This window comes from Doryrhamphus excisus, chromosome 23, assembly GCF_030265055.1.
Source record: "Doryrhamphus excisus isolate RoL2022-K1 chromosome 23, RoL_Dexc_1.0, whole genome shotgun sequence".
Classification (NCBI taxonomy): domain Eukaryota; kingdom Metazoa; phylum Chordata; class Actinopteri; order Syngnathiformes; family Syngnathidae; genus Doryrhamphus; species Doryrhamphus excisus.
In genome coordinates, this window is record NC_080488.1 from 12,091,906 (window position 1) to 12,117,500 (window position 25,595).

A 25,595-nucleotide genomic window follows, 5' to 3' on the forward strand; every position below is an offset into this window, starting at 1 on the left:
CATTTCTCATAATAATAATGGAGACAAGATTGTGATAAGACATTTGACCATTCGGAAGCTACGGTAGGTTAATTACTGTAATTATTGTAAACATATCTAATAAGATTAAAACACGTGTGGAACTTACGGTGTATAGCTGGAGTTTATGTTGACTTGGTTGTCATCTGGTTAATCACCACTAGATGGGGCCAAAGACCTGATTTTGGAATAACAGGTCCGTTCATTTGGGCCGTTAGTCAAATATGTTTCATTTGTTTATTTTCTTTTTAACAATTATGTAAATCAACCATTCAAAAGTGGTAGCTGATTTTGATTGTTTAATTTTCAATATTTTTTTTATTTATTATTACTTTTGTAAATTTCAAGTGATTTCAGTGACTATTGTGTGTTTTTATTTCATTAACTGATTTTGTCCAATTTTGTGTAGCTGATTTGTTTTAATTATTCAATTGTGTTTTATTGTTGTCAACTCATAGTCTGGATTGTTGTAACTTTTTCCACCCATAACCCCATAAAATAATGGATCCGTTCATAAAATTTCATTTTTTTTAAACTCCAAACCCTCCTGAGAGCTTGATGTGGATGTTGACCCTCCTGTATGATATCAGCCCCATCATTCCTTTCTGTCCATCTGCATAAAGCATTGCTCTCCTTGTCCTGTCAGGTTCTCCGGGCCCAGCCTGAAGCGGTCACACTCAGGTTCTGAATCCCGAAGCAACAAGCCTCTGGAGCCCGTCATCAGTCAGATGATCGACAAACTCAAGCATATCAACCAGGTGAGCTGTGGGAGATTCTCTGTGGGCGTTGGTGTCGTGTATTTACGCTGTGGAGACGTCAGATAGACATCCACAGGGGTCAGCGGAGGACGAGAGAAGGTATGAAATGTTGGCAAGAACCTGCAAAAAAACATTTGGGTCTCATCTGCACTCTTGTGAGACAAAACAACATGGCCAGCGTTGGACACTGGCGGGGGTGATGGAGATTGTTTTGACATTCTGAAATTATTTGCAACATCCACCATAAGCCCCAGCTGCTTTCACGGCCGGAGACCTATTTTTCAAACTGTCATCGCCATGGAAACACCTTTTGGAGCGCGCCTGGCAGGAACCAGAAAATGCTTGCACGTAGGCTTGAAGTCCGTAGGCAGATGTATCAGTCAACCCATCTGGCCAGGATTCCTGGTTCCTGGTGGTAGAACTTGTACTTGTCAGCATGTTGACCCCCCACCCCCACCCCCACCCCCATCCCACAAACACAGACACATTTGCTTCACTGTTTGTGGGCCTGACTTGTGGATGACTGCTTCTCTCTGCTTGAAACAACCTGAAATATTCAAGCAGCAGCTGCCGACCTTCTCGCCTCCTCTGACTCCTCCGTTCTCGGCTCCCAAGAAAAAGTACTGAAACTTGTGGTTTTCAACTGTAATTTTCTTTCTTTTTTTTTGCTGCGTTACCTCATATTTAGTCCTGCAGTAGAGTTGGACTTTAAACATCAGGATCGTACGTTGTCTTCCTCCCTTACTCCCACACACGACTGACTTCATACTGGATTTGTTTTTCTATTTCATGCAGAGTCCAAAGGGCAATGTTGCTTTAGTTTTAACGTAGGACTTAGTTGGTGACATTTTGGTCATTTTTTAATCATTATAAAAACATTTTCTTCAACCCTAACCTCTCGAGATGAATGACTTCACTTTGGAAGTGAGTTTATTATTGTAGCAGTTTTTTTTTCCTCAAAATGTCATATATCAAAATATATCTGTATTCTATCTTATGTCGTTTAGTAAGCTAAAAAAAAACAGGCTATGCTGTATTGTGTTATAAAACTGCAACTTTAAGTAAACAAAGTAGGCAAAACGCCCATATAGTCCCGCCTCAAGGCATGCTGGGTAGCTTGTGGTTGATTGCAACACATGTTAAGGTCCAAATACTCTTCGTATCCAATGTTTTAATATTCATCGTTCATATTGTTGTTGCTGGGCTGCACAGTGGACGCGTGGTTAATGTGCAGGCCTCACAGCTAGGAGACCCAAGTTCAATTCCACCCTCTGCCATCTCTGTGTGGAGTTTGCATGTGTGGGTTTTCTCCGGGTACTCCGGTTTCCTCCCACATTCCAAAAACATGCTAGGTTAATTGGCCACTCCAAATTGTCCATAGGTATGAATGTGAGTGTGAATGGTTGTTTGTCTATATGTGCCCTGGGATTGGCTGGCCACCAGTCTCTCGCCCTAAGACAGCTGGGATAGGCTCCAGCACCACTGCAACCCTTGTGAGGATAAGCGGTAGAAAATGAATGAATATTGTTGTTGCCGCAGGACTACCCAGCATGCCTTGCGGGCATTTGGAAACAACAGTTTAAAGTTCTGTATCATGTATAGCTCTTAGTTGTTGCTTCCTACCCACATAGTAGTACTACGTGATTTATTTGATGCGTGAACTTGCTATGGATGTGATATTGAGATTCACATCCCAGCTGTCAGGACAAATATTTATACAACAAATGATCGCAGTACTGGGGTTGCACAAAATAACAGGAACGCCTTGCACAGTCATCCAACCCAACCCATCAGTCCAGCAAGGAATAACTTCTTCATGTCCAAACTACTGTTTTGTAAGTATAATTCCTCAATACGATATGTATCATAATCCAGAAGAAATAAAGGGGATTATACCACAGCAACAGACATTCAATTATAATAAGGAATATGATCAACAAAGGATGCTTTATAATGCTACAAAATGTTTATTGAGTACACGGAATAGTTGTGATCTGAGGCAGCTTGTTGTAAACATCCTGGAGAAAGTGGCCTTGTTTAGTTAAAAGACTTTTTACAAGGTCTCCGCCTCCATGCCAATTGGTGTTGGATGCCGGGCTCACAGCAAATGGACTAAATAAGACCGTGATCCAGGGGAGGGAGGCCACAACTCGCACATAATTACTTTCATCTGCCCCCGATTATGCCGTGTGTATGAGGAGCTGCCAACAGCACAGATAGCATGTGTAAACGTCCCTGGAAGCGGACCAGAGGAACGCCATCCTGACTCCACATGACCATGCTTCGGCACGTTTGCTTCATATTCGTATTCATCTTTTTATTCATCTTTTTTCTAATGTAATTGGAGAAAACAAGACAGCCAATCAGTCAAGCCTTTCCAGTAGCCACCCGATAAGAGACAATCAATATGTTTACAGTAGACACAATTAAGTTGACCCTGGGAATCTCCTCTATTTTTCTTCCAGTAAATTTCCCATATTTAAAATTTAATCCTCAGAATGAATTTCTGCAAAGTAGGATTCAATATTCAATATTAATAACTGGAATATTTTTGTGGTTAGAGCATAGAAAACCTGTTTATGATATTCTAAACAGAAAAAACTTACCACTTCCACATGGCATGGGAGAAGTGTTTTCCACTATATCATGTCAGAGTCTGCATCTGTGGTTCCAAGTTAAGGTAATGTAAAGAAAGGCAGTGTCTCATCGATGTAACATTACTCACACCAAGTGACTACCACACATAACTTGTATTTCAATTTTTTTTGGACAAATAATAGGCCATAATCACCCACAAAACCGGGATTATTTATTCATTAATACATTTTTTAAAACTGCGATAGAAAACCTGTTTATGACCTTCCTGAACAGCAAAAAACGTACCACTTCCACACGGCAAGGGAGAACTGTTTTCCACTATGTCATGTCAGACATTTTTTTAAGAACTGCAATAGCGTGATAGTCAAATATTTTTGTAGTATAGAAAACCTGTTTATGACATTCTAACAAGTGAAAAATGTACCACTTCCACACGGCATGGGAGAACTGTGACTACTAGTGACTACCACAAATCATTCATTATTTTTTTAAGAAGTGCGATAGAGTGATGATCAATGCCTGAACCACAACAATCTGCGAGACTAATCGTGCATTTTCAAATGTAAATATTGGCAGATATGCATCATCAAGTGTCTTTTAAAAATGTACTGGACTTCAAATATGAACACACCTTGTGACTTCACTGTGTCCATTTTGTGGCATGCAAAAACCACTTCTGGCCAAGCCGTGAGTTGACGATGGCACTACACGTGTAGAACACTACACGTGTAGAACACTACATGTGTAGAACACGACACGCATGCACTGCAACCGCTTGACCTGCTTTGTGTGTCTTTTGGGTTTGACGTATGTAAATAATTGCAAGAGTTGCAGGCCGTGTATACTTTGCTGTGGATGTGTTATAAGAACAAACATTACAACAGCCTTGTGGTGCGCCGTTTTTGTTTTGGTTGTGCGCAGTGGAACACTTAAAACACAGACCACCCTTTTCAGCTTCGGGACACATTTTAGACTTTGAAAGCTATTAGACTCCCGAAACATCATTTTTTAGATTGTTGTTGAGTCTCCATAAGTAGGCCTTTAATTGCTAGAAAAGCCATGTCATTTACCCGAGCTTGGTGATCATTTATAAATATTTAGGGATGAATTACTCAATGCCAGCGTAGTACTTACTGTAAGTACTAAAGGCAGACCAGTGTGGCAAAGTTGCACGTGACATAGTCACGGGCGAATTTCAACTTGCTTGAGGAGGTGCTCTGTAATTGCAGTCCGTCCCTTACTCACACATCACAAACCAACAGGATGTCATCAACCCAAACGCCTACCGCACTCCAAGTGCGAGCAAAAATAACACAACAAGTAACACATGTGGCTCACACAGCGCAACTTTAGCCCACGGACTAAATAAATGCTTGCACATGGATATACACATAGTAGTATTTATTATACCTGCCTCTAAGTCATCCCTTGCAACTTCACTGTTCAAATGGTGAAACTTTTTGGAACAAATTTGACAATTTTTTTCCCCTAAATTTAAAGTTGCAAATGCCATCATTTGATGACATGACAAACTTATCGACCCGTTGCAAATCGTAGGAGGTCATTACGCAATGTAACAGTCCGACTCTCAGTGCCATCTACAAAAGAAAGCTAAAATCATCACACAGCAACTTAATATACAAAGGGTAGATAGGAAATATACAAGACAAGTACCAATATCAGTGTAGAATGAAATAAAATAAAAAAAAAAAAACAATATTAACTTCTTCAGCATTGCTTACCATCAAAGCAGCTCGTTCAGTTGCAATGACAGCCTGTGTCCACTGGAGGGGGCTCATGCTCCCTCTACAGCCATTAGAACTAAATAAACTGCTTTAATTAAAGAGAAAATACTTTCTAATTTGCTTCAATATATTATCGTCATCTTCAATTTAGAACTCAGATTTCAGGTTTTGTTGGTTTTAATTTGGTGGAAATGGCCCAGATGATGCTAAAGGTTGCCGACCCCCGGCCTAAACATAGCAGCAAAAATACACATATTTCCCACTTTTTCTTCATCAAAAAAGAGATCTATCGTACTTTATACTTTCTTCCAGTGTGAATCTTCTTTTCTCTGCGCCTCCCAAAGTGCTCTATGACGAAAGCCCTGCCAAATGCAGCGACACAACGGAAATGTGCCATTTCTCACATTGTCAGCGTTGATTCAAGTATCAACAGTCGTAAGAGGCTGTCTGGGAGGGGGGGGCCCAAAAGAAAACACATGACAGAAAAAAAAAACATTGTATCCGTTTTCTCACGCCGAACACAGCTGATATGACGACTGAGTCCCATCCAAGTTTAACACAATCTGTTGACTATAAATGGATGAAGACAAAAGACACTTTTGTGGACGCTTCCTCCGCGGCGCCGTGTGAGGTCTTATCTGTGCCGTTTGGACTATATCAGCGTTGACACAGTCAAGTGTCCATGAACGCAGCACATCTCGACTGCGCCGATGCCGGTACATAGCTTCCTGCTTCTCTGCACTTTGACGTTTCCATGGTGAGACGTGGCCCAGACAGCTCCTGTGTGGAATTCAGGGACTTCAATGAGAACATGTTATTTTGATGATGTGTTCATGTTCGGTGGAGATGAGCTTGTTTTGCTCCACATCTGTTCAACTTCCCAGAGTATCATGTTTCTGCTCTCAACAGCTAATCTCACAGGAGATGGTTGAGCTAGTAGCGAAATGGAGCAATTATGTGATTGGTCTTTGATTACGGAGCGTTCCTTACTCATTTGTCGGATGAATTTGCAATTTAGGGGGTCAGACCTCCTGGGACTTGATCTGACAAGCTCACCTTGGCAATGCGACCCTCCGGAGAGATACACGAACGACACAACGCGTATGAAAGACGTCTCTGTTAGCTTTTTCTTCAAATTGCTTCGTTAGAAGCCATCTTGAAATTGTGTGTACTGTACACGTTTTATCTTCTTGGTCGTCTTTCCACGGCTCCAGCTGGGCTGACTTGTGTGTGACGGACTCCAGCTCCTTCCCTCCTTCACCCCCGCCGCCTCGTCCTTCCCTCTAAAGCCCTCTAGATCTCCTCCTCTGCTTCCAGCTTCCCAGCCTAATTGAAGCCAGAACCTGGGAAAATCCTGCAGGTAGAACAGGAATCCAGGGGTGGAAAATAAACCAGATCCCGAGTGCCAAAAATTCCATCACACAGTCTCACTTCCTCAAGAGGCACCAGAGCCTGGCCAGCGTGTGCATGACACCTTATGGAAGCTCATATCAATACACACACGAAATTCCAGCAGATTAGATTTGCTAGTGATTTCTATACCGATGGCTTTAACATAAAGTGGGCGTGGCCAATGCTGACGATTTGGGTATCAATCTGATCCCAAGTAAAAACACGTCCAGACGTCTGCTGCCAGTTCCTTGTTATTATTTTATTATGTCCGGTTTCTGTACATTCTGCACATTCCTGCGTCTCACCAAGCAATCAGTGTTGAATACTACATATCCCAGCGTCTTTGAATGCCTCTTCCGAATGCCTTTTATTTGTGTGTTACGTCATATAGACATTTGTTGCTTGAAAATGTTTAATATAAGCAACAAATATGTAACATTTGCTGATATATAGTTGAGTGGTTAGCGTGCAGGCCACACAGCTAGGAGACCTGAGTTCGATTCCACCCTCGGCCATCTCTGTGTGGAGTTTGCATGTTCTCCCCGTGCATGCATGGGTTTTCTCCAGGTACTCCGGTTCCAAAAACGGTTCCAAAAACATGCTAGGTTAATTGGCGAGGTATGAATGTGAGTGTGAATGGTTGTTTGTCTATATGTGCCCTGTGATTGGCTGGCCACCAGTCCAGGGTGTACCCCGCCTCTCGCCTGAAGACAGCTGGGATAGGCTCCAGCACCCCCCGTGACCCTCGTGAGGATAGGCAGTAGAAAATGAATGAATTTGCTGATTGTAATTAATAATATGACATATTCAACCACAAAATTGCAATGGTTTATTCATGAATATGCAAAATGGGAGTGCAAAGTGGAAAAATATTTCATATTTTTTCAATATTTTATCTCAAATATTGATTGCTATAAGTAAATATTGCAAATTAGCTTAAAAAAAAGTGAAGTTTCTAAACAATATAGGAATATACTAATACCACACAACAAAAAACACAGATATACGTGTAAGTAAACACAGAAAAGAACTGAAAAACATCGATAACACCAATATTGATCTATACTCCATCCATATTTGCATCGATCCGCCCTCCCCAACATAAAGCGGGGGCCTGAAATACCCTTTAAAAATGTAAAAAATGTGCACGTTGCTGATATCAACCAGAAGTAATCATGCGGAGGCCTTTTCCTACTGGGTGCTCCAATCAGACTAATGGACACCGTGGGTGTGAGACGGGGCCTGCTGTTTAGTAAACTTGCTAACCAAACCATTCCAGCCCCTCCAGTCAAAGAGGCAGACTTGTTTGATGTTATTTAGCGAGGCTTTTCAAGCGTTATTTAATACATCCCCTCAGGGCCTTCATCCTCTTGCCCTCCTGGATTTTATGTGGGTGAACTGCATCGGAGGAGGAAGGAGGCTTGTTATTCTGCTATATTTGTGAGGGGGGGGGCTAAGCCATGAGGGTTCTTTAAATGAAGTGTGACACCTGGTGTAAACCTCTGAGGAGCCGTGGGGGTTTGTGTGTGATGGGGGGGCGAAGTTGCCTTCCTCGTCAGGGCGCCACACGCACGTTATCCTTTCAGGTGGGCGGCTTGGGGCTTCATGCTAGGTTTAAGATCAGAGTTATGGTTCTTTAACTTAAGGAATCTAACGAGCAGATAACCCCCCCCCCCCCTTACTCAGACATCCCCACATCCACACTCCCACTGCAGCCTCTCCCCTGCTGGCTGGGGGGTCAGACGGAGCATGTGAGGGCTCTTTTCCCCCCAATTAGTCTGCCTGCTAATGAGGCCCAACCATCCCTTCTTGCACTGCCACCCATTCCTCCTTTTACCTTCGCCACCCCCCCCCAAAGCCTGGAGGCTCATGTCAGGGTCGCCTCTCGGTGCCCGCTCTCACACCACAGCCCCCCCACTGCACTGGGTGTAATTATGACACGGCGAGGTTATAAACGTCCCGTTGCTCAAGCGTCACCGCAGTGTTTTTATTTCTGGCTTTTGGCTGTCAGTCCGATATTATTTGTTCTTTTCTTACTTTTTACGAGTTGACCAGGAGGCGCACCAGCGCACCGGCTTATGGACAGCTGAGTCTTCCTGCTGCAGTTCCTGACATCCTGGGCTTGTTGTCACTGGGCACGGTCACATGTTCCTGTGAAACAGGATCCCTCCCCCCTGCAAAACAGGTCAGGGGTCACACTTCCTGTTTCCTGTCTGTGCTAGGTCATCACAGGGTCTCCATGTGAGGGTCAAAGACCTCCTCCGCCTTTTGTTTGGGGCAGGCACAGCAGAGCCGAGGCTCCTCTCCCGAATTCTCCAAACTTTTATCATTGGCCCCCCCTTTGCCTATCAGGGTGTGAGTCAAATATACTAGACAGATATGGGGGGGGGGGTGTCAGAGTACGAAGATCTGTCCCATAGGATGTGCCTCTGATGACTCCCCAAGCAACCCAAAGCTGAATCAGCGAGCCCCACAAGGTCGGACTTCTATAATAATCAGCGTGTTTATGATAAAGATGGCACCCTGCAGAGATCCATATGTTCGTTACTGAATTCATTACAGTTGATGTCAGCTCTGCTCAGCCATTACTTGCAATACTATTTGCAGTTTTACAGTTTTTATTTACAGACCAATTTTTCTAGTTTTGATTGTTACCAATACATTTTCAAAAATATACAGTATCAAAGCAAGATTACATTTCGGAAATTATGGTATTTGACTAAGAAGTCCAATTAGCTTGTAATGTTTACTAAAATATCTTAAAAATAAAAATAAACTCCCAACAGAACAAGAAAATTTGACTAGAAACCAGTACATTTTTCTTGATTATTTTGCCAATTTATATTGTATATTATATTAAATATTTTTGATCTTGACTTTTGCTGTTCAATCATCAGTTTTTATAACACAGGTATAATAATTGATGAATTGGTTATGACCAATCAATCGCTGCTTCAATTTATAGGTCAGTTTTTGACTTCTAAATGACTTTTAATGACTTGTAAAAAATTATATTTTTAAATGAAAAAAATAATGAAGCTGCACGGTGGTTGAGTGGTTAGCACACAGTCCTTACAGCTAGGAGACCCGAGTTCGATTCCACCCTCGGCCATCTCTGTGTGGAGTTTGCATGTTCTCCCCGTGCATGCGTGGGTTTTCTCCGGGTACTCCGGTTTCCTCCCACATTCCAAAAACATGCTAGGTTAATTAGCCACTCCAAATTGTCCATAGGTATGAATGTGAGTGTGAATGGTTGTTTGTCTATATGTGTCTTGTGATTGGCTGGCCACCAGTCCAGGGTGTACAGCTGGGATAGGCTCCAGCATGGCAGAATAAGCGGTAGAAAATGAATGAATGAATGAATGAAATGCACGTTGGACATCTCTGATCTAGACCTTCTCCATGTGGAAAGCCCCAAAACATCAAATTGATTGACTTGGCATCAGCCATGGGATGCTGGGCTTCTCCAGACCGCAGTATGACACTGGCATGGTTGATCATTAATTGAACCCATCATCAAACAAGGATCCCACCTTCTAGTACCTTCATCTTCTCCAAGGTGTGATCATGGGACACGCAGTGACCATCTGCTGATGAAAGCGAGGGTTTCTTAGCAACACATGACTCTGGGAACCACGGCGATAACGTGTAAAGGAGACGAGCAGCAGACAAAAAGAGATTGTCTGAGGAGCGTAATCTGATTTCACGTCCAGCAGCCACGACAGAATGGACGTTTTTTTTTTAAACTCTTCAACCTCATGCAGACAATCAGACACATTCACAGACATGAGTCAAGATTTTCATTGAGGGTCCCTCAAAACGGTTCAAATTGCTGTCATACCAGAAACATTTAATGCAGGACACGGCACTGGTGCCTTGATCTCAGCATCTCAGCTAATAAACACTCAAATGGTTGCTTTGTGGCATGGCAACAAATTGTTTAATTCCATATCTCTAAAATATGTAAACCTCTCAACATAATTGAAACAAGAAACGTAGCCCCTGCCAACAAAAGATAAAGTCCACTTTCCAGCCCAAATGGAGGAATCTGGAAATAAAGTTGTGGGCTTAGTCACAAAGGTGGAACGGGTCCGCACCCACTTTAACGACCGCAGAGCTGCTTTTCTTCTCTGTGTTTGTGTTACGACTGGAATTAACATCAGGAAATTATTCTTGTCTGCGTTAACCGTCTGACAGTCTGAGGCAGAGCGAGCGTTGCGTGACAGACCCCGAGCAGCGCAGGGGTTGGCTAAGGGGGGCGGCCTGGGTTTGCGTTGGTGTCGGGAAGACGAATGAGAGAGAAAGAAAAGCAGAGTGAGCAAACCTCGTTGGCCTCCATACCTTCCACGTTCATAAAAGTTGAGTAATGAGCCAGGAGCGGCAGGTGGAACTGCAGCGTTCCATGACTCAGACCATGGAAAGTGCCTGCTGGGATGCTTTGCTTACTCCTTGATCCTCTTGACGCTAAGTAAATAACTAGCAGAGAAACTGAGGGTACCGTGCCCTCCGGAATTACTGGAATACTGAGCAAAATTCCTTCATTGTTTTTTTTATTATTTGTCTTTGACATCAAAAGATGAATATGAGACAAATATGGAGTTTCTTTCCAACGCTCACATTGTTTCTGCCATCAATTGTTGATGTTTTCCTTGGTTACTTAGTACATCCGTGGTTTCTTTCTTCTTCGGGACATTCCTAATGGTTGGAGTGGCGATGCCCGATGTTTGTGCAGTGGTTTTGACTGATTCCCAATTGGGTTTTTCACTTGTAGACAGCTCTCTTTTCAGGTTGTTTTCACCTTGGAATTCAGTCTATACATGCAAAACCTATCCTACTTTATTCTATCATCCATCATCCATAATATTGATTGATTAAGCAATGCAATCCGACACAAATGGCAGCAAAACGCACCCAATAGTCACATGTTCCAATACTCATTCATTCATTCATCGTGGGGGGGCTGGAGCCTATCCCAGCTGTCTGTCTTTGGGTGAGAGGCAGGGTACACCCTGGACTGGTGGCCAGCCAATCACAGGGCACATATAGACAAACAACCATTCACACTCACATTCATACCTATGGACAATTTGGAGTGGCTAATTAACCTAGCATGTTTTTGGAATGTGGGAGGAAACCGGAGTACCCCGAAAAAACTCACACATGCACGGGGAGAACATGCAAACTCCACACAGAGATGGCCGAGGGTGGAATTGAACTCGGGTCTCCTAGCTGTGAGGTCTGTGTGCTAACCACTCATCCACCGTGCAGCCCTGTTCCAATACTTTTGCTCACAAAGCTGGGAAATAAAAGCCGACTTTGAAAATAAATGTGGTTTGTGCGTGTTTTACTGTCATTTGTGTAATCAGAGATTCGTTACGTTGCTGAGATAGCAAGCAAGTGGAAGCCAAAACCTTGTGGCTGTAAGCAGCCACTTACGGACAAACATAAATCAGCTTTACTTTTGTTTTGAGCGTTGTCATCCTCATCTTCTGATCAGATCTTGTTTAGGTTCATCAGGAAACAAATCAGACACAGACCAGAGGAACCCCGCCCTATTCATGTGAGTTTCAGGGACTTGGACACAAGTTTTTTTTTCCCTCCCAGTTTGAGTTTTTTGGCTGAGGCTGAAGTCTGACATATTGTTACAATGATGTAATGGTAATTTGATTTTAATTACATAGTTGATTTGACGAAAAGGAGGCCTGCTGTCTTTGAGTTGACAGCTTGTTGTGAAGGTGCCTGCTAACTTATTTATATCCATGACACATCGGAGTCGGGAAGAACGACTTTCCATCACACTTTTCTATGACATTAGAATTGCAATGCAATTCCGGACTTGTACATGAATAATATATATATGAATAACATGAATATCATATAACTATAACTGCCTGTCAAATTGTGTTTGTCTCATTACATGGGCAGGTGTGCGTCCCCATTTATGGGCAAAAAACCGCCTGGACTTTGCCGTACTCTCCTCGAAGGGACTTTCAATAAATGAGCACACATTAAAACCACAGAGACTAGAAAAATGGGGGATGATAAATTACAGATTAATTAGGTTAATTGGCGACTCCAAATTGTCCATAGTTGTTTGTTTATATGTGCCCTGTGATTGGCTGGCGATGTGTACCCCGTCTCTTGCCCGAAGACAGCTGGGATAGGCTCCAGCACCCCCTGCGACCCTTGTGAGGATAAGCAGCGGAAAATGAATGAATGAATGAATTAATTTATTTTCAGCCTTTTTGTTATTTTTTTTGTTAAATTAGCTGGGCTGATTTATGAGTCAAGAGTAATTGACTACTAAGTTAGGCACCTTCAAAAGAGTCTTTTAAAATGTTCCTGCATTTTAAGCTTTGAGTTCTGAGGTAATTGATAAGTGAAACTAAGACTTAAAAACTAAACGTAAAAAACTAAAAAGGAAAGGCAATAGTCTCTCAGGGAAGTCGGGCCCCAAGTCGTGGAGATTAGATTTGTAGCCAAGATGTGTTGAGGCATTGATAGAAACTTTGTGAGCAGCAGATTCCGTCTGAGCCGAGTCATGAGCATCTTGCCCAGACATGTCCTCTGCACCGAGGAGGACATAACACAGAACCTGACACGGAGACCCTTTTTTTCGACACGTGTTCGGTCTTCATGACTCAACTGCTGTCTGTCACTCCCGGTAGCAGCAATGTAGGTTCTATATGCGTACAAGATCTACAAGATGGTACATGTTTCCCTCACGTTTGTCCTTCCTATTCCAAGTGAGAAGTGCAACAGTGAACGGAAAGATCGATCAGGGAGAGCCGTGTTGCTCTTCCCAGTGTGACCCCGTGTGGAGTTCATGTCACGTGAGGTAAGCCGTGACAGAATTGTGGTTCCTGCGTCTGGGCTGGTTTGCATCGAAGACAAATCCACACCAGTTTGGGTTCTGCGTGCAGTCTGGAGGAAGTGCTGGGAAGCATACTGAATATTTCTCGAAAACGTCTCTTTTATTTGTCCCCGTTCTCCTTTTTGCTGTGGGTTTTTTGTCTGGTTTAACTGCTAATGATTCCAACTTGAGGTTTCTCTCTTTAGTGGCAAATGTGGAGGAGCTCAGATCCCTGGGGCCAAAAGAGCAGCGTCACTTTTGACACAAAAGTGTACATCCCAGGTCTCTCCTGCTGCCGCCGGCGAGGTGCAGGCAGGAAGCCAATTGGGAGAAGTCACCGCACCCTGCCACAGACGTCCACAGCCCCCCCCCCCCCCCCCCCTCCACTTTATGTTGAAGCTCAGCGCTACTGCTCACTTTAACCACAGCTATAATTACACTGCTGACTGCTTTTTTTAATTCCCAAAAAAACATTGTTATTCTCATGCGTTGGTATTTATATCTGCCTTGATACTGACCCTATTCCCCTTGTGTAAGGCTGGAACTACATACCTTGAACCTGTTTTACGTCTATACTTCCTGGTTGCTGCAGAACGCTCTTTCACAAGGAAAAGATGCAAGCTCTAATCAAATGCAATTTTACGGCTTAAAAACGCACCGAACATGATGTCTTATATTGTGCAGTTCCATCATCACCTCTTTTTGCCTAAAAAGACGTATAAGTACGTCTTGAGTTAATATTTTATTAAGTGTGGTCTAACCATGGAAAGTCATAATTAGTGATATTAGTGATGAGCAATAAGAGATTTTTTTAATTTAACATGGGAGGCCGATTATGCTAATTTTGAGACCCTTTGTATTGAGCTGTGGCTTCCTACAGAGAAGCTACACACAATAATAGATTTAGCAGAATATGTACCTATTCAGGCTGTATTTCCTTTGATTTTTGCTTCCGGCTGAAACGTTTTCGTTTTTTGCCCGCCTCCGGGCACGCCCACGCCTAGCTGTGAATCATCTATAAGGAAGTCCGCCATCCCAAACCTCTTTCAAGGCTCACTTCCAAATGCACAAAAGTCATTTTCTAAAACCTTGGCATCGTTTAATACGAGAATATAACATTTTAACCTACATTTATAGGTCAAAAAAGTGGAAAAGCATAACTGTAGAACTAGGCTATTTTCCATTTTACATTCCAAGCTTCACATAAAATAATCAGTACCATTTTAAGAATGTCAAAAATTTGGAAAAATTGGAAGTTGCGGTGGACTTTGGGGTTTTGAAAAGTGTCAGTGTTTGGACGTTGCTGCGTGTTTACCCCTGTCAGCCAGCGTAGTGCTGGTTTGAATGTTTACACGTTGAGGTGCGTATGCTGACATGCTGACAGGTGATCACTTAAACACGGCGGCGTTCACACAAACTCCGAAGCTCCGTTACATTCGCCGTTCTCATAATGTTGTTTTTTCCCTAACATAACCTGAAGCGTTTCTTCATCGTCGGTGTTTGTTTGCCCTTGCGATGGGCGACAAGGCGCCCTTCACAAAGTCCACACTGGTTGCTAAGGACTATGAGAAGGAATTTGTGGAACTCCATGGAGGACTCTGGCCTAGGTGGGCAAACAAATTCCTCTCTTAAAGAAGATGCTTCAGTCCATTAAACTCCCACTCATCACTGAGAAAATGAGTTCCTAGCAGGCATTTTAACGCGACACCTGAAATCTCCGAATGTATCATCATTTATCAAAGCGCTTGCAGGCTTGTTTGTCCGTTCTCATGTGTACAAAGTAGAAATGAACGGACGTTTGTTGGGTGGTCATGCTGGGAATACGCTGATATGTTCTCCTTTGCTCAAAACTTTCAAGTTTATTTCACTTGTAAAACCAAGATTGACCGCTTTGTACCGACAGGGAAGGGATCGAGCTCGTTATCCTCATACTGACGTCATTTTGTGATTAGAGCTCAGCTTTATACAAAGTCCAATCCCAGCTGACTGCAGACAAAACCCATATGAAGTCAATTTTGTTGGTTAGAAAGCCCAAAACAAGTGGAACAACAACACGCCATGCCTGCTGACGTATGCAGAGAGGAAGGAAGTGGATAAAAACCATGCGAGGAGGCGCAGCGGGGAGATGAAAAGGAAGCAGCCGGTTGGAATTTATCACATCTGCGAGCTTGGCGGGGCTTTCAATCATGTGCGATGGGCAGTGAGTGACAGGCCAGGTCATCTCTCAAATCACTCGTGCTTTTTTTCCACCACAAGACTGAACTTTTACCCTCTCGGTCGTGGTTAAATACCTAAAACTTACATTGATCCGACATGGCTGCTGGTGGTGGGAAGCTTGACTCCTCCGACTAACTTAGGAGGAACTCCTGCATGGAAGTCGCACACGTGCAACAAGTTGCAGTCGTGAGCCAGTGAAACCGGAGTCTTCGTCAAGTGAAAGTGGAGAAGTGTTTTATGTAAAGTTATTTTATCCTGTTGCCCAAAGACAACCAAACAAGGCAATGTTTGCTCGTAAAGGCTAAATATGTTAGCCCTGCTCTTTGTTTTTCTACTAGTAAATTATACAGCGCAGCCACAGACCTCGGAATGAATCACGTTGGGGTAAAAATAACAATACTGACGTAGATAAGAAAACAATATTCATGGCTTATGATTGTAATATTAGCTTTGGATGAACCACACGGTCCGATATCAAATCTCATATTTTCATGTCGTAAATGCTTATGTGGTGCAATCTTTTCTCCCGCAGTTGCTGCGGCTTGTGGCGGTATCCGAGAAGCGCTGGAGGGCCCGGACGCGCGCAGGAGGTGTGGATGGCGAAGAAGGCGAAGAGGGATTTGAGAGTGGCGACTGTGATGATGAGGACGAATGCACCGGTGTCTCTGGCCTGGGACCGCCACCACGACGCAAACGGTTACGCGTCTTTGCAGGTTAGACACAATCATGACGCTTTTCCACTGCACAGTAACTACAGTACTACTGCTGTATTCTCGATACATGCGCTCCAATAAAGTAAAATTGATTAATATGTCAATAAATAATAAATCAGAGGCTAAATAGGAAGTAAAGACATAAGTAAAACTCAATTGTACATGTTTTAAAAAATATGACTATGTGTGTATGATGACATTAGCTTGATTGTGTACAGTTGAACCTTAGTTAGTTGGTTCGGACTCTAACCAAAACACAATATTTGAATATTTCCCATAAGAATAATACACATATACGCAACTGTTCCCAAAGATGATGTGGCAGCAAAATCAACACCTTGCTTTAAAAAAAGTTGTTTGTTTCATCTTACACTCGTATTGGTACATGTTTGTAGATTTTCCAGGTACAACTTCTGAGTGTTAAGTTGCTGTGTGATGAGATTAGTGTTATGTTGTTATACTGCATTTTCCAATACGTTGACAGATTGTGAGAGCATAATTGCCAAAGAAAGAGCTACCGTTTCCTCACTTAGCGGCACAGCATTTAAACAATGCTTGGGGTGCTGGAGCCTATCCCAGCTGTCTTCGGGCGAGGGGCGGGGTACACCCTGGACTGGTGGCCAGCCAATCACAGGGCACATATAGACAAACAACCATTCACACTCACATTCATACCTATGGACAATTTGGAGTGGCCAATTAACCTAGCATATATATAAATTATGATCACCTATAATAAATTGTGTATTTTTGGAGGGAAAAAATAAGGATTTGGACCAAAAAAACAAATTTGTGGGGTGAATGCTGACTTGTGAATGTGCTGGGATCCATTGCATCCCCCACTAGTGTATTTGTTGGTATCATATTGTGGTCCCTATTAGCGCTGGTTATTGTGGACTAGTAAGTGTACCGCCAGGTTTCCACGGCAGTGAGTCGGAGGTGTTTACATGACTACCGTACATCTTGACACCACGGTGACACCGGGAGGGGATAGACACAAAACTTCCTGTGGTAGCCACCTCGACTCGACCTCTTGACCTCGCGGCTGTCAGTTAAAATGGTCCGACAGGCCCTCCTTAGACCAAACAAAGACCAACTGAGGCTACAAACTGTTGGGAGAAAAGAAACCAAACAGAGAAAGAGGGCGAAAACAGCCAGGGAGCAGGAACAAGGGAGCTGCATACGCCGCCACAAAGCCAGTGCAGCTGAGCAAACACCGCCGAGGGAGTAGTCCTCTCGTCGGGGATGTTGTGGCAGAGATTCTGATTTTCTGTGTGGGTCGTGAGCGTAAGAAGCCGAGGTTAAGTCAGGAATCTTGCAGGGCCGTCACTTCCAGCAGGCTCGGCCGTGAGAGCCTGATGCCCTCACTTGTTGGCTCGTGTTCGCCCAGAAGTGGCTGTCTCGCCTCAGACTCTTCACACTGTCTCTTGTTTCTTTACAAGCTGTTAAAGTGGGACGTTTAGGCCCTTTGTGTACTCAAAGTTCCATCTAAAGTTGCCTTACTGTACCGCTTGGTGACCGTCCTCAGGCTTGCTTGCTTCACAGCCTGTAATGTTTGCAGACCTTGGCGAGTCCCGCTTCCAGATAGCGGCTGATAGCCTGTAATGACCCAGCAAAACGCTGACCTAGCAGAGCCTGCCGGGGCTGTTTTGGTCAACCTCGGGACTGTTGGACTGAGGTTCAAAGGTCAGCCCACAGAGCATGAGGACTAATGGGCTGGCTGTCTGAGCTCTGGGGGGCTGAGATGGACGAGTCAGATCTGGTTTCACAAAGGAAGAACCCAGCAGCCCGGCAGCCTGGCAGAGCACATCACAGAGCACATAAACACACATGGCGAGGTGACAGAAGCCACAACAATAAGGTGGCGAAAGCACAGACGTGGGGCTCGGACCCCCACACCCCCACACCCCCACACCCCCACGTAGCGTGGCTGTCAAACTCCAAACGCAAAGAGGATGTTCCCAAACGTGCGGAATGATTGACTTGTCCTCACTGGCTCTCAGCAGAGATGCCATAACTGACTGATTACCTTCGCTGCTCACATGCACGCACACGCACACACGCACACACACACACACACGCACACACGCACACACACACTCCGTCTTACCCTCCTGACCAATCATTGGTCTTGCCTTACATTCCCCAGAACATTGCAGGCCAAGAGAGCTATTCCAGGAGCGGGACAACCCACTCACCCCAGCGGCCCCCCCACAGCACTCCACATTCCTTACAGTGACCTCTGATGATGCACTTCTGCACGACAGTTAAATAGAGTCAGGACATAACCATATTACTGGAATATTTTTACAGTGGAACCTCAGTTACCGTGTTTTTTCCTTAACCAAAATGTTGCCTCGGTTTGTGTAATTTGTTGTTTAGTATGTCTTGTCAGGTTAGTAACATACTGTGTTTTAAGTATTTGTATCATAAAACCTTCTTATAAGGATTATTATTGAACATAAAGTGCAAAAATAATGTTTATGTCCGGTACAGTGTGGTTTAGTCCATAGTGAATGGCATCTTATGCTCACTGTGGGGGCTCACCTACGTATCTTCTCATGCTTTCATGCACACCTGGCTTCAACCTGTAGGGCCTCCATGACAAAGACTCTCTTTATTCTTTCACCGGCACTCCTTTTTTTTTTGGCAAAAAAATGTAGCTCACTGCTTAAGTCACTGTAACAGCAAGTTAACACCAAGCCGAGCGTGAAGACAAAATAATAATGGAATATTAGAGATACATCGAAAGTATCGCTAACAAAGAAATATTGACGGGAGAATATGGTTGAAATATTTCAGGAATGAAGTTGTGTTCATTTTCTGTACAGTGGATCACAATTACCATTTAGCATTCATGACCCACAAATTTGCTAGTTTTTGTTTTAAAAAAAATAATAATTTTGGGGGAAAAATATCTCATTCACCTTAAATCTGTGAATATTTATAAATATATATATATATATTTTGTTAATATTTTAATATTATTTATATTTTATATTCATATTATAGTTATATTATGTGTTTTTGTGCAATGACAATAAAGGAAGTCTATCTATCTATCTATCTATCTATCTATCTATCTATCTATCTATCTATCTATCTATCTATCTATCTATCTATCTATCTATCTATCTATCTATCTATCTATCTATCTATCTATCTATCTATCTATCTATCTATCTATATATCTATCTATCTATATATATATATATATATATTATATATTTATATTTTATATCTTATATTTATGTATTTTATTATGATTATTACTATTAATAAAAGCAATATTGTTTTATTTTATTTGTATTAACAACAACAAATAATAATAATAATAATAATAATAATAAATATACAGCATACATGTACCAGAGCTAACCCCCCCCACACACACACAATTTTTTCATGTTTGTGCTTCACTAATAATATTTTTTCATCAAGCATTGAGATTTCACACTTTGCTCAAGGGTCCTTGAACATACCACAGTTGCTGAGAGATGAAAAAGTCTTCCATTGTCATTCATTGTTGGTGAATATGTATACATTTTATACTTGAAATGGGTTTAATAATAGTCTGAGGCATATTGGATCTATTTTAATGATTACAACAGTCCCTTTTATTGCAAATGTTGATTCAAAATCAGAGAACACCAACGTGAAGCTAGCAGGAGTGTTTGTAGTGGAGGGAGTCGCATGTTAAAAATAGACATTTTTATGGCTGTATCAATTACTCGCAGATTTCCGCCAAGTTGGGCTGTACTGTGTAGAATATTCATGATATAATATATAATATTCCCCCCCAAAAAATGGAGCCATGGTTTGCACTCTCACCCATAGTGATTTAATGACATAACTGATCATTTGAATACATGGCATGTCACGCCTAGATTAGATTTTTACGAGTCTTCCACATGAAATGCCTTGCTCAAAGTGGTGTATGTTTGAGATGCACGAATGTCTCAAAGCAGGAGCCTTTCCTTTGTCAGGGTGGACAGGCGGTGTGCAGTAACTCACGGTGCTCAGCAGGAGCCGTGTGAATGGACGGACCTCTTGTAATCATCATGTCCTCGGTCAGTCGGGGACTTTAAATAGACCCCAAAGAAAAGCTGGTCTTTTTGGGGCGTTTTATCGGCACTGCGGGACGGCACAAAATGTCAAACACGGAACTGACGCCGAGAGTTGGGGCTGGGCTCAGTTTTCAGGCTGCAACAAAAGGCTGAATAAAAGAAAGAATGGTGATGAAATAATGTCGGGGGGGGGGGGGGGGTGATGATACAAAAACACCTTTGATAACGCTAATGGTTGATACACTAGGAAACCTAAACATTCTTTCGTCTGGATGTGGGTGGAATTAACACCCGTACATGTTAGCCGTGCAACAACCTGGCATGTTAATTAGCTGCAGCTGTGACCTCTGACCCTCAGCACCTGATAGGTGAGTCACACGGCGCCGCTCGTCCACCGTAGTGTTTACCACATGTTTTCATCAAAGCAGCCGTCATCCAGACACTGTTGATATTAGCTGTGGCGGCTCGGGAGACGTCCATGTTGTTTGCTGGGTGCTTTAGGAGCCGTGTTGCTTCAGAGAGCTGACTGCACACATTTTTGTCTTGCCGGGTACTGTTTCTTCCACGCGTAGTTGCCAGGCAAGTTAGCATGAGGCATCAGGCGAAACTCCAACGTAAGGAAAGGAGGGAAACAACCGTTAAAACCCTGCAATCTTTACATCTTTATGTCTTTATGTTGACGGATAATGTCTTTATTTTTTCCCAGAAAGTAGGATACCCAATTTATAAACTAATTCTTTTGGAGTTAAAGCTGCTTAAGTTAGTTTTTTAACATGATTAGAGCCCCTCTAGACATAAACCAGCACCCCTATAGTCACCTTTACACTCATACACTCATAAATAAGACTTGTGTGTTGCTATAAATGTGTTCCTTAGGGGAGCTGTGTGGTGGGCAGACAGGAAGTGATGTCATTGGGGTTCAGTTGTAGCTTGGTGTGGGTTACTGTAGCAACTATTTTTAGTTGTGATTTTTATTTGGCATTATTGTGCCTTTTGTGTGATTAATCAAACTGGCAATGAAATCTTATTTGTTATCGTTTTAGTTACTCGCCGAACATTACATTAACATTACTGACACCTAGTGACCAGTGTAGAATACTACGTATCATTCACACCATCCTTGAATGCGTCTTCTGAAAGCCTTATATTTGTATTTTGGGTGATTTTGTATTTTTAAAGCATAATAATTGAGGCAAAAATACCTAAGATTTGCTTCAAAATGCAAATTATTGTGGGCCAAATTCAACACTAAGCAGTGGCTCAATTAGATGGAAATAGGCCCAAATGGCTCTTTTGATGCTACGGTTTGCCAAACTATACATTTTATACTTTGAAGGTGTTTAATTAAGGTATAATTAAGACTTAAACCTGGACTGTGTGGCGAGTAATCCAATCTAATCATGACAACACTTTAATTCCAAATGTTTAGCAGAGGACAACGTCAACATCAAGCTAGCAATATGGTCGCTAAGTTGTCAACAATGCTAACAAGCAATTTGATCCGGTATGGATTATTGTCTCTTTGTTGAATTTGGTCCCTCTTTTGGAATAAGTGACACAAAAAACTGTTTGTGTGAGGTCTTGTGTGTTTTGTCTATCATGGTGGTTCTGAGGTTTGTGTTCTATTGTATTATTGTATTTTTTCCCTTTTAAATTGTTCTAAAATTGCTCTTTAATCATCAATTTCTAAGCAGACCAAGCTGTGATTACACCATGTACTGTATGAATACTAATGCTAATACTTTCGTGCTTTGGAAAAAAAGCATGATTATCATTGTTGTGATCATTTTTAATGGACTTACTGGCAAAAATGTGTTGCTCTTTTGGGACATGTGTGCTTCATCACGGGCAGAAATGCTGGAAGGTCATGGCGTGTCATAGCATTTACCGAGCATGTAGCGGCAAATTGCTCTGATGTCATTGATGTCATGCTATATAATGCTAACCGCTACAGGGTAAATGGCATTGTTTTGGACTAAAATTCCAAAGTGGTTTTAACTCTACCTTTTTGAGGGTAACTGAGGTGTGAAAAGGTTGCTAGATGTAGGAGGCGTTGAGGTTCACAAGTGGAATCCAGTGAAAGTGCTCTGCCTCGATGTTCTGAATTCCCATCCCAGCCTCGGGAAGCTGATGCTATTCCTTCCTCACCTCCTCCATGCCCCCACGCAAAAATGACGCTCGCCACCATGTGTGTAAATCTCTGGTATCCCCTCTCAGTGACGAGAAAGATGGTGGAGGAACAGAGGGAGGAAGTTAGCCTCCTACCGGACCCTTCCTGGTCGGCTGCCATGCCGCCTTCTCAAGTGATTCCAGGGATAAAACCCTTAAGATTAGCCAGAAGGCCGGAAGAAGAGCCCTGGCTTTCATTTCTGTGGAAACAAGCGCACGGACCCGACCGGGTTCTCATCGTTTTCACGAAGGGGGCCCACCAGCGCTCGCTTCATTTTGTAGACTTATGCATTTTTCTGTGTTTGTGTGTGCCTTTCGGAAAAAGCGTTTGTTTGCTCAAGAGCTTTATTTACATTCACAGGCACTTTTGGACGCAGTAAATTGATTCCAGGCCCATTCCTGGGTTGTGTCCATCAGCTCAGCCACAGTCCACAAACACTCCGCACACAGCGGGTCCATTCTGGAGGCCGGCGGCTCAGAACTACACACTACGGCCATTTTGTGGGAACGTCTTAAAAAACTTGTTGAAGGCTTAGGTGATTTGCATTTTACATGCGAACCCTCGACTCGCCGTGTACGCACGTAGCCGCGTCTCCCTCCGAGCCGCCCTCACTTTGGATTTGGCGGCTTATTCCTGAACGCCGTTCAACAATGCAGCCGGCATCGCCGGAGTCCTGCCGCCGCTAGACTGGAAGCTGCTGCACAAAACCACACGCTGACCACTGGAACCAGCTCCAAATAGACAGTGAAAGCACTCAACTGGATTTCTGTGTGTGTGTGTGCGTGTGTGTGTGTGTGTGCGTGTGTGTGTGCGTGTGTGTGTGTGTGCAGCCACAGCAGCCAAATTGCTGTAATTCTAGTCCGCCTTTCAGTAGGCACCAATACAAAGAGAACTCTGCGTGTTTGTTGGCAGGCATAAAACATCATTCCCAAAGTGTCAGCTCCAGTTCTTTCTCCGGACTGACGTCTGGGAGGGAATATGTAAATATCTGTCACATGCCCCCCCCCCCTCATTACTGCGTGATAAAGATAGCGCCCTAAGAATATGTTCCTCGGAGGCTCTTTGACCAGCAGTTCCTTCAGGCCAAAGCTGCACTCGCTATCACACCCTGATAACAAACCAGTTGTCCCATCCTTCCCGAAAAAGCCAAAAGCCCCCCAGCTGACCTCTGACCCCGCCTCAGCACCAACCTCCGAGCCGCTGAAGGTTACAGGCCTCCTCTGTGAGTGCAGGAGCTCCCCACCTCCTCCTCGGTATGAGCCCCTCGCCGCGCCTTCAGCGCAGAATTGAGTCTTTGTATGTTTGACTTGTTCTCCTTTTTTACCTCGCTCTCTAACTCTCTAACTCTCTAACTCGCTCGCTCACTTTCCACCCTCAGAGCCCTACCAGGAATTGTCGTTTAAATTTATGCCTCTGTTTCCAGTTTTTATATCTCTTCTCGTGCTCTCTGGGTCTAATTCCTACGGCTATATTAGCTGTTACTGGAAAGACTATAAATACTTCAGAGTAACTGTTATGGTGGGAGGTGCAGGGAGGGGTCGGTGTCGCAACATGCAGCTCATCGTGGAAGGTGACTGGTAGACATTTACCTGTGAGCAAGGATTTTTAACCTTAATTTAGATGACTTGTCAAGATTACCTGGAGGAGGAATTTGGATTCATTTTGATTACATTTGAATAGTGGTGTTTGTTATTGTTTATGATATTATTTAGATTTGGATGAGGGAAGTAGGTCAAATGGATATGGGCGGTGATGGTTTGTTAATATATAATATAATATATTATATTAATAATAATAGGCACCTGCTCACCTGTGTGGCCAGAGAGAGACAAAGAGGGTGAGCAGGGTTGCCGTATTTTTTGTTGACCGCTAATTTCTTTAATTTCTGTGATTACTTTGATTATGGTTTTGTGCATTGTATCATAAGTTGATCATTATTTTTCTTTAATAGAAGGTTAAACTTATTTTTCGTATCTCAGAGATATTTTATGTGCGGCGCGTGAGACAAAGGAAAGCCCGGCTTCGGCCTCTCAGCGACTCCTTTGCATGAAGTCGCTACATCACCATTTCCTTCGAGAAAGCTTCTATAGTACTGCACTCTACAGTACTGTCGGTTGCAACGGCGATGGCATCCATGCTTGAGCGTCAGCACCGGCAGTGGGCGGTCGGGTCTTTCCACCAACGTCACTTTTTTTCAAATGTAAATGTTGGCTGGTATGCATCTTTCTTTTGGCGGCTAAAACCTAAAAGCAACACATTTTGTTATTTTTAGACAATACTGCCATGGTTGCATTTTGAGTCTTACTTTGCACTGAACAGTAACTAGACAGTAGTTAGTAGATATGCTTACAGCCTTGCAATACATGCAATAACATGACATATTTTTCATAGAAATGACGTCTTTGCATGTCAAATTAGATTAGAGTAGGCATGTACCCTCCGGGAAATGATGTTCCAATGACAGCAACACTGGATGGTCATAAGCATGTTGGTGTGGAATCAAACTTGTCCACTAAAGTCACACCTTAGATAATCTCAGTGAAAGTTTTTCTTTCTGGCAGCTTGTTGTCTGAATGTTCTCATCATGTGCTCTGCATCATGTGCTCAAACCTTTCCAAACACCATCATTCCTGTTTGCGTCCTCTCCTGGTCTTCTTTTTCCCTCTGTGTGGGACGGTCCCTGGAATAACAGCCAGTGTTGTGAAGGTCGGGAGGCCAGAGCCACTCACAGAGCAGCGCTGTTCCGTAGGCCCGAGGCACAGCCTCCTCTGGGCGTCCCGTTTGTATTGGCCCAACATTCCCAGTCCCTCCGAACGCCCCTGTGGTCAGGCTGTGGGTGTGGAGGCAGACGCTCACATTCCACGGACAGAAGCATCCCCGCACGGCTCCCCTCAGTTGCTTCGCAGTTCTCAATCAGCAATGTCATGGAGCAAATTGCTGTGGTCGAGTCTCAGGAGCAACAGAATGTGACCAGCGTGTTGCGCAACAAGCTAGTAATCACAACCTTATCTGTTGCCCGACATACAAACACAAACACATGCAGCCAATCGGGAGTCTTACAGGA

The 25,595-nt window shown here is 43.3% G+C and overlaps 1 protein-coding gene across 2 annotated transcripts in view; it reads left to right on the forward strand.

Moving 5' to 3' along the window:
* gpc3 (glypican 3) overlaps positions 1-25,595 on the forward strand; it is an 89,522-nt gene that overhangs the window by 55,430 nt on the left and 8,497 nt on the right. For both annotated transcript variants that reach the window (XR_009120899.1, XM_058063678.1), the window contains exons 6-7: positions 665-776; positions 16,114-16,294. Coding sequence is in view for 1 of the 2 variants with exons in the window: in XM_058063678.1 (XP_057919661.1) it covers positions 665-776; positions 16,114-16,294 (293 nt within the window). In the remaining variant the exon portion in view is untranslated. The remainder of the gene's footprint in view (positions 1-664; positions 777-16,113; positions 16,295-25,595) is intronic.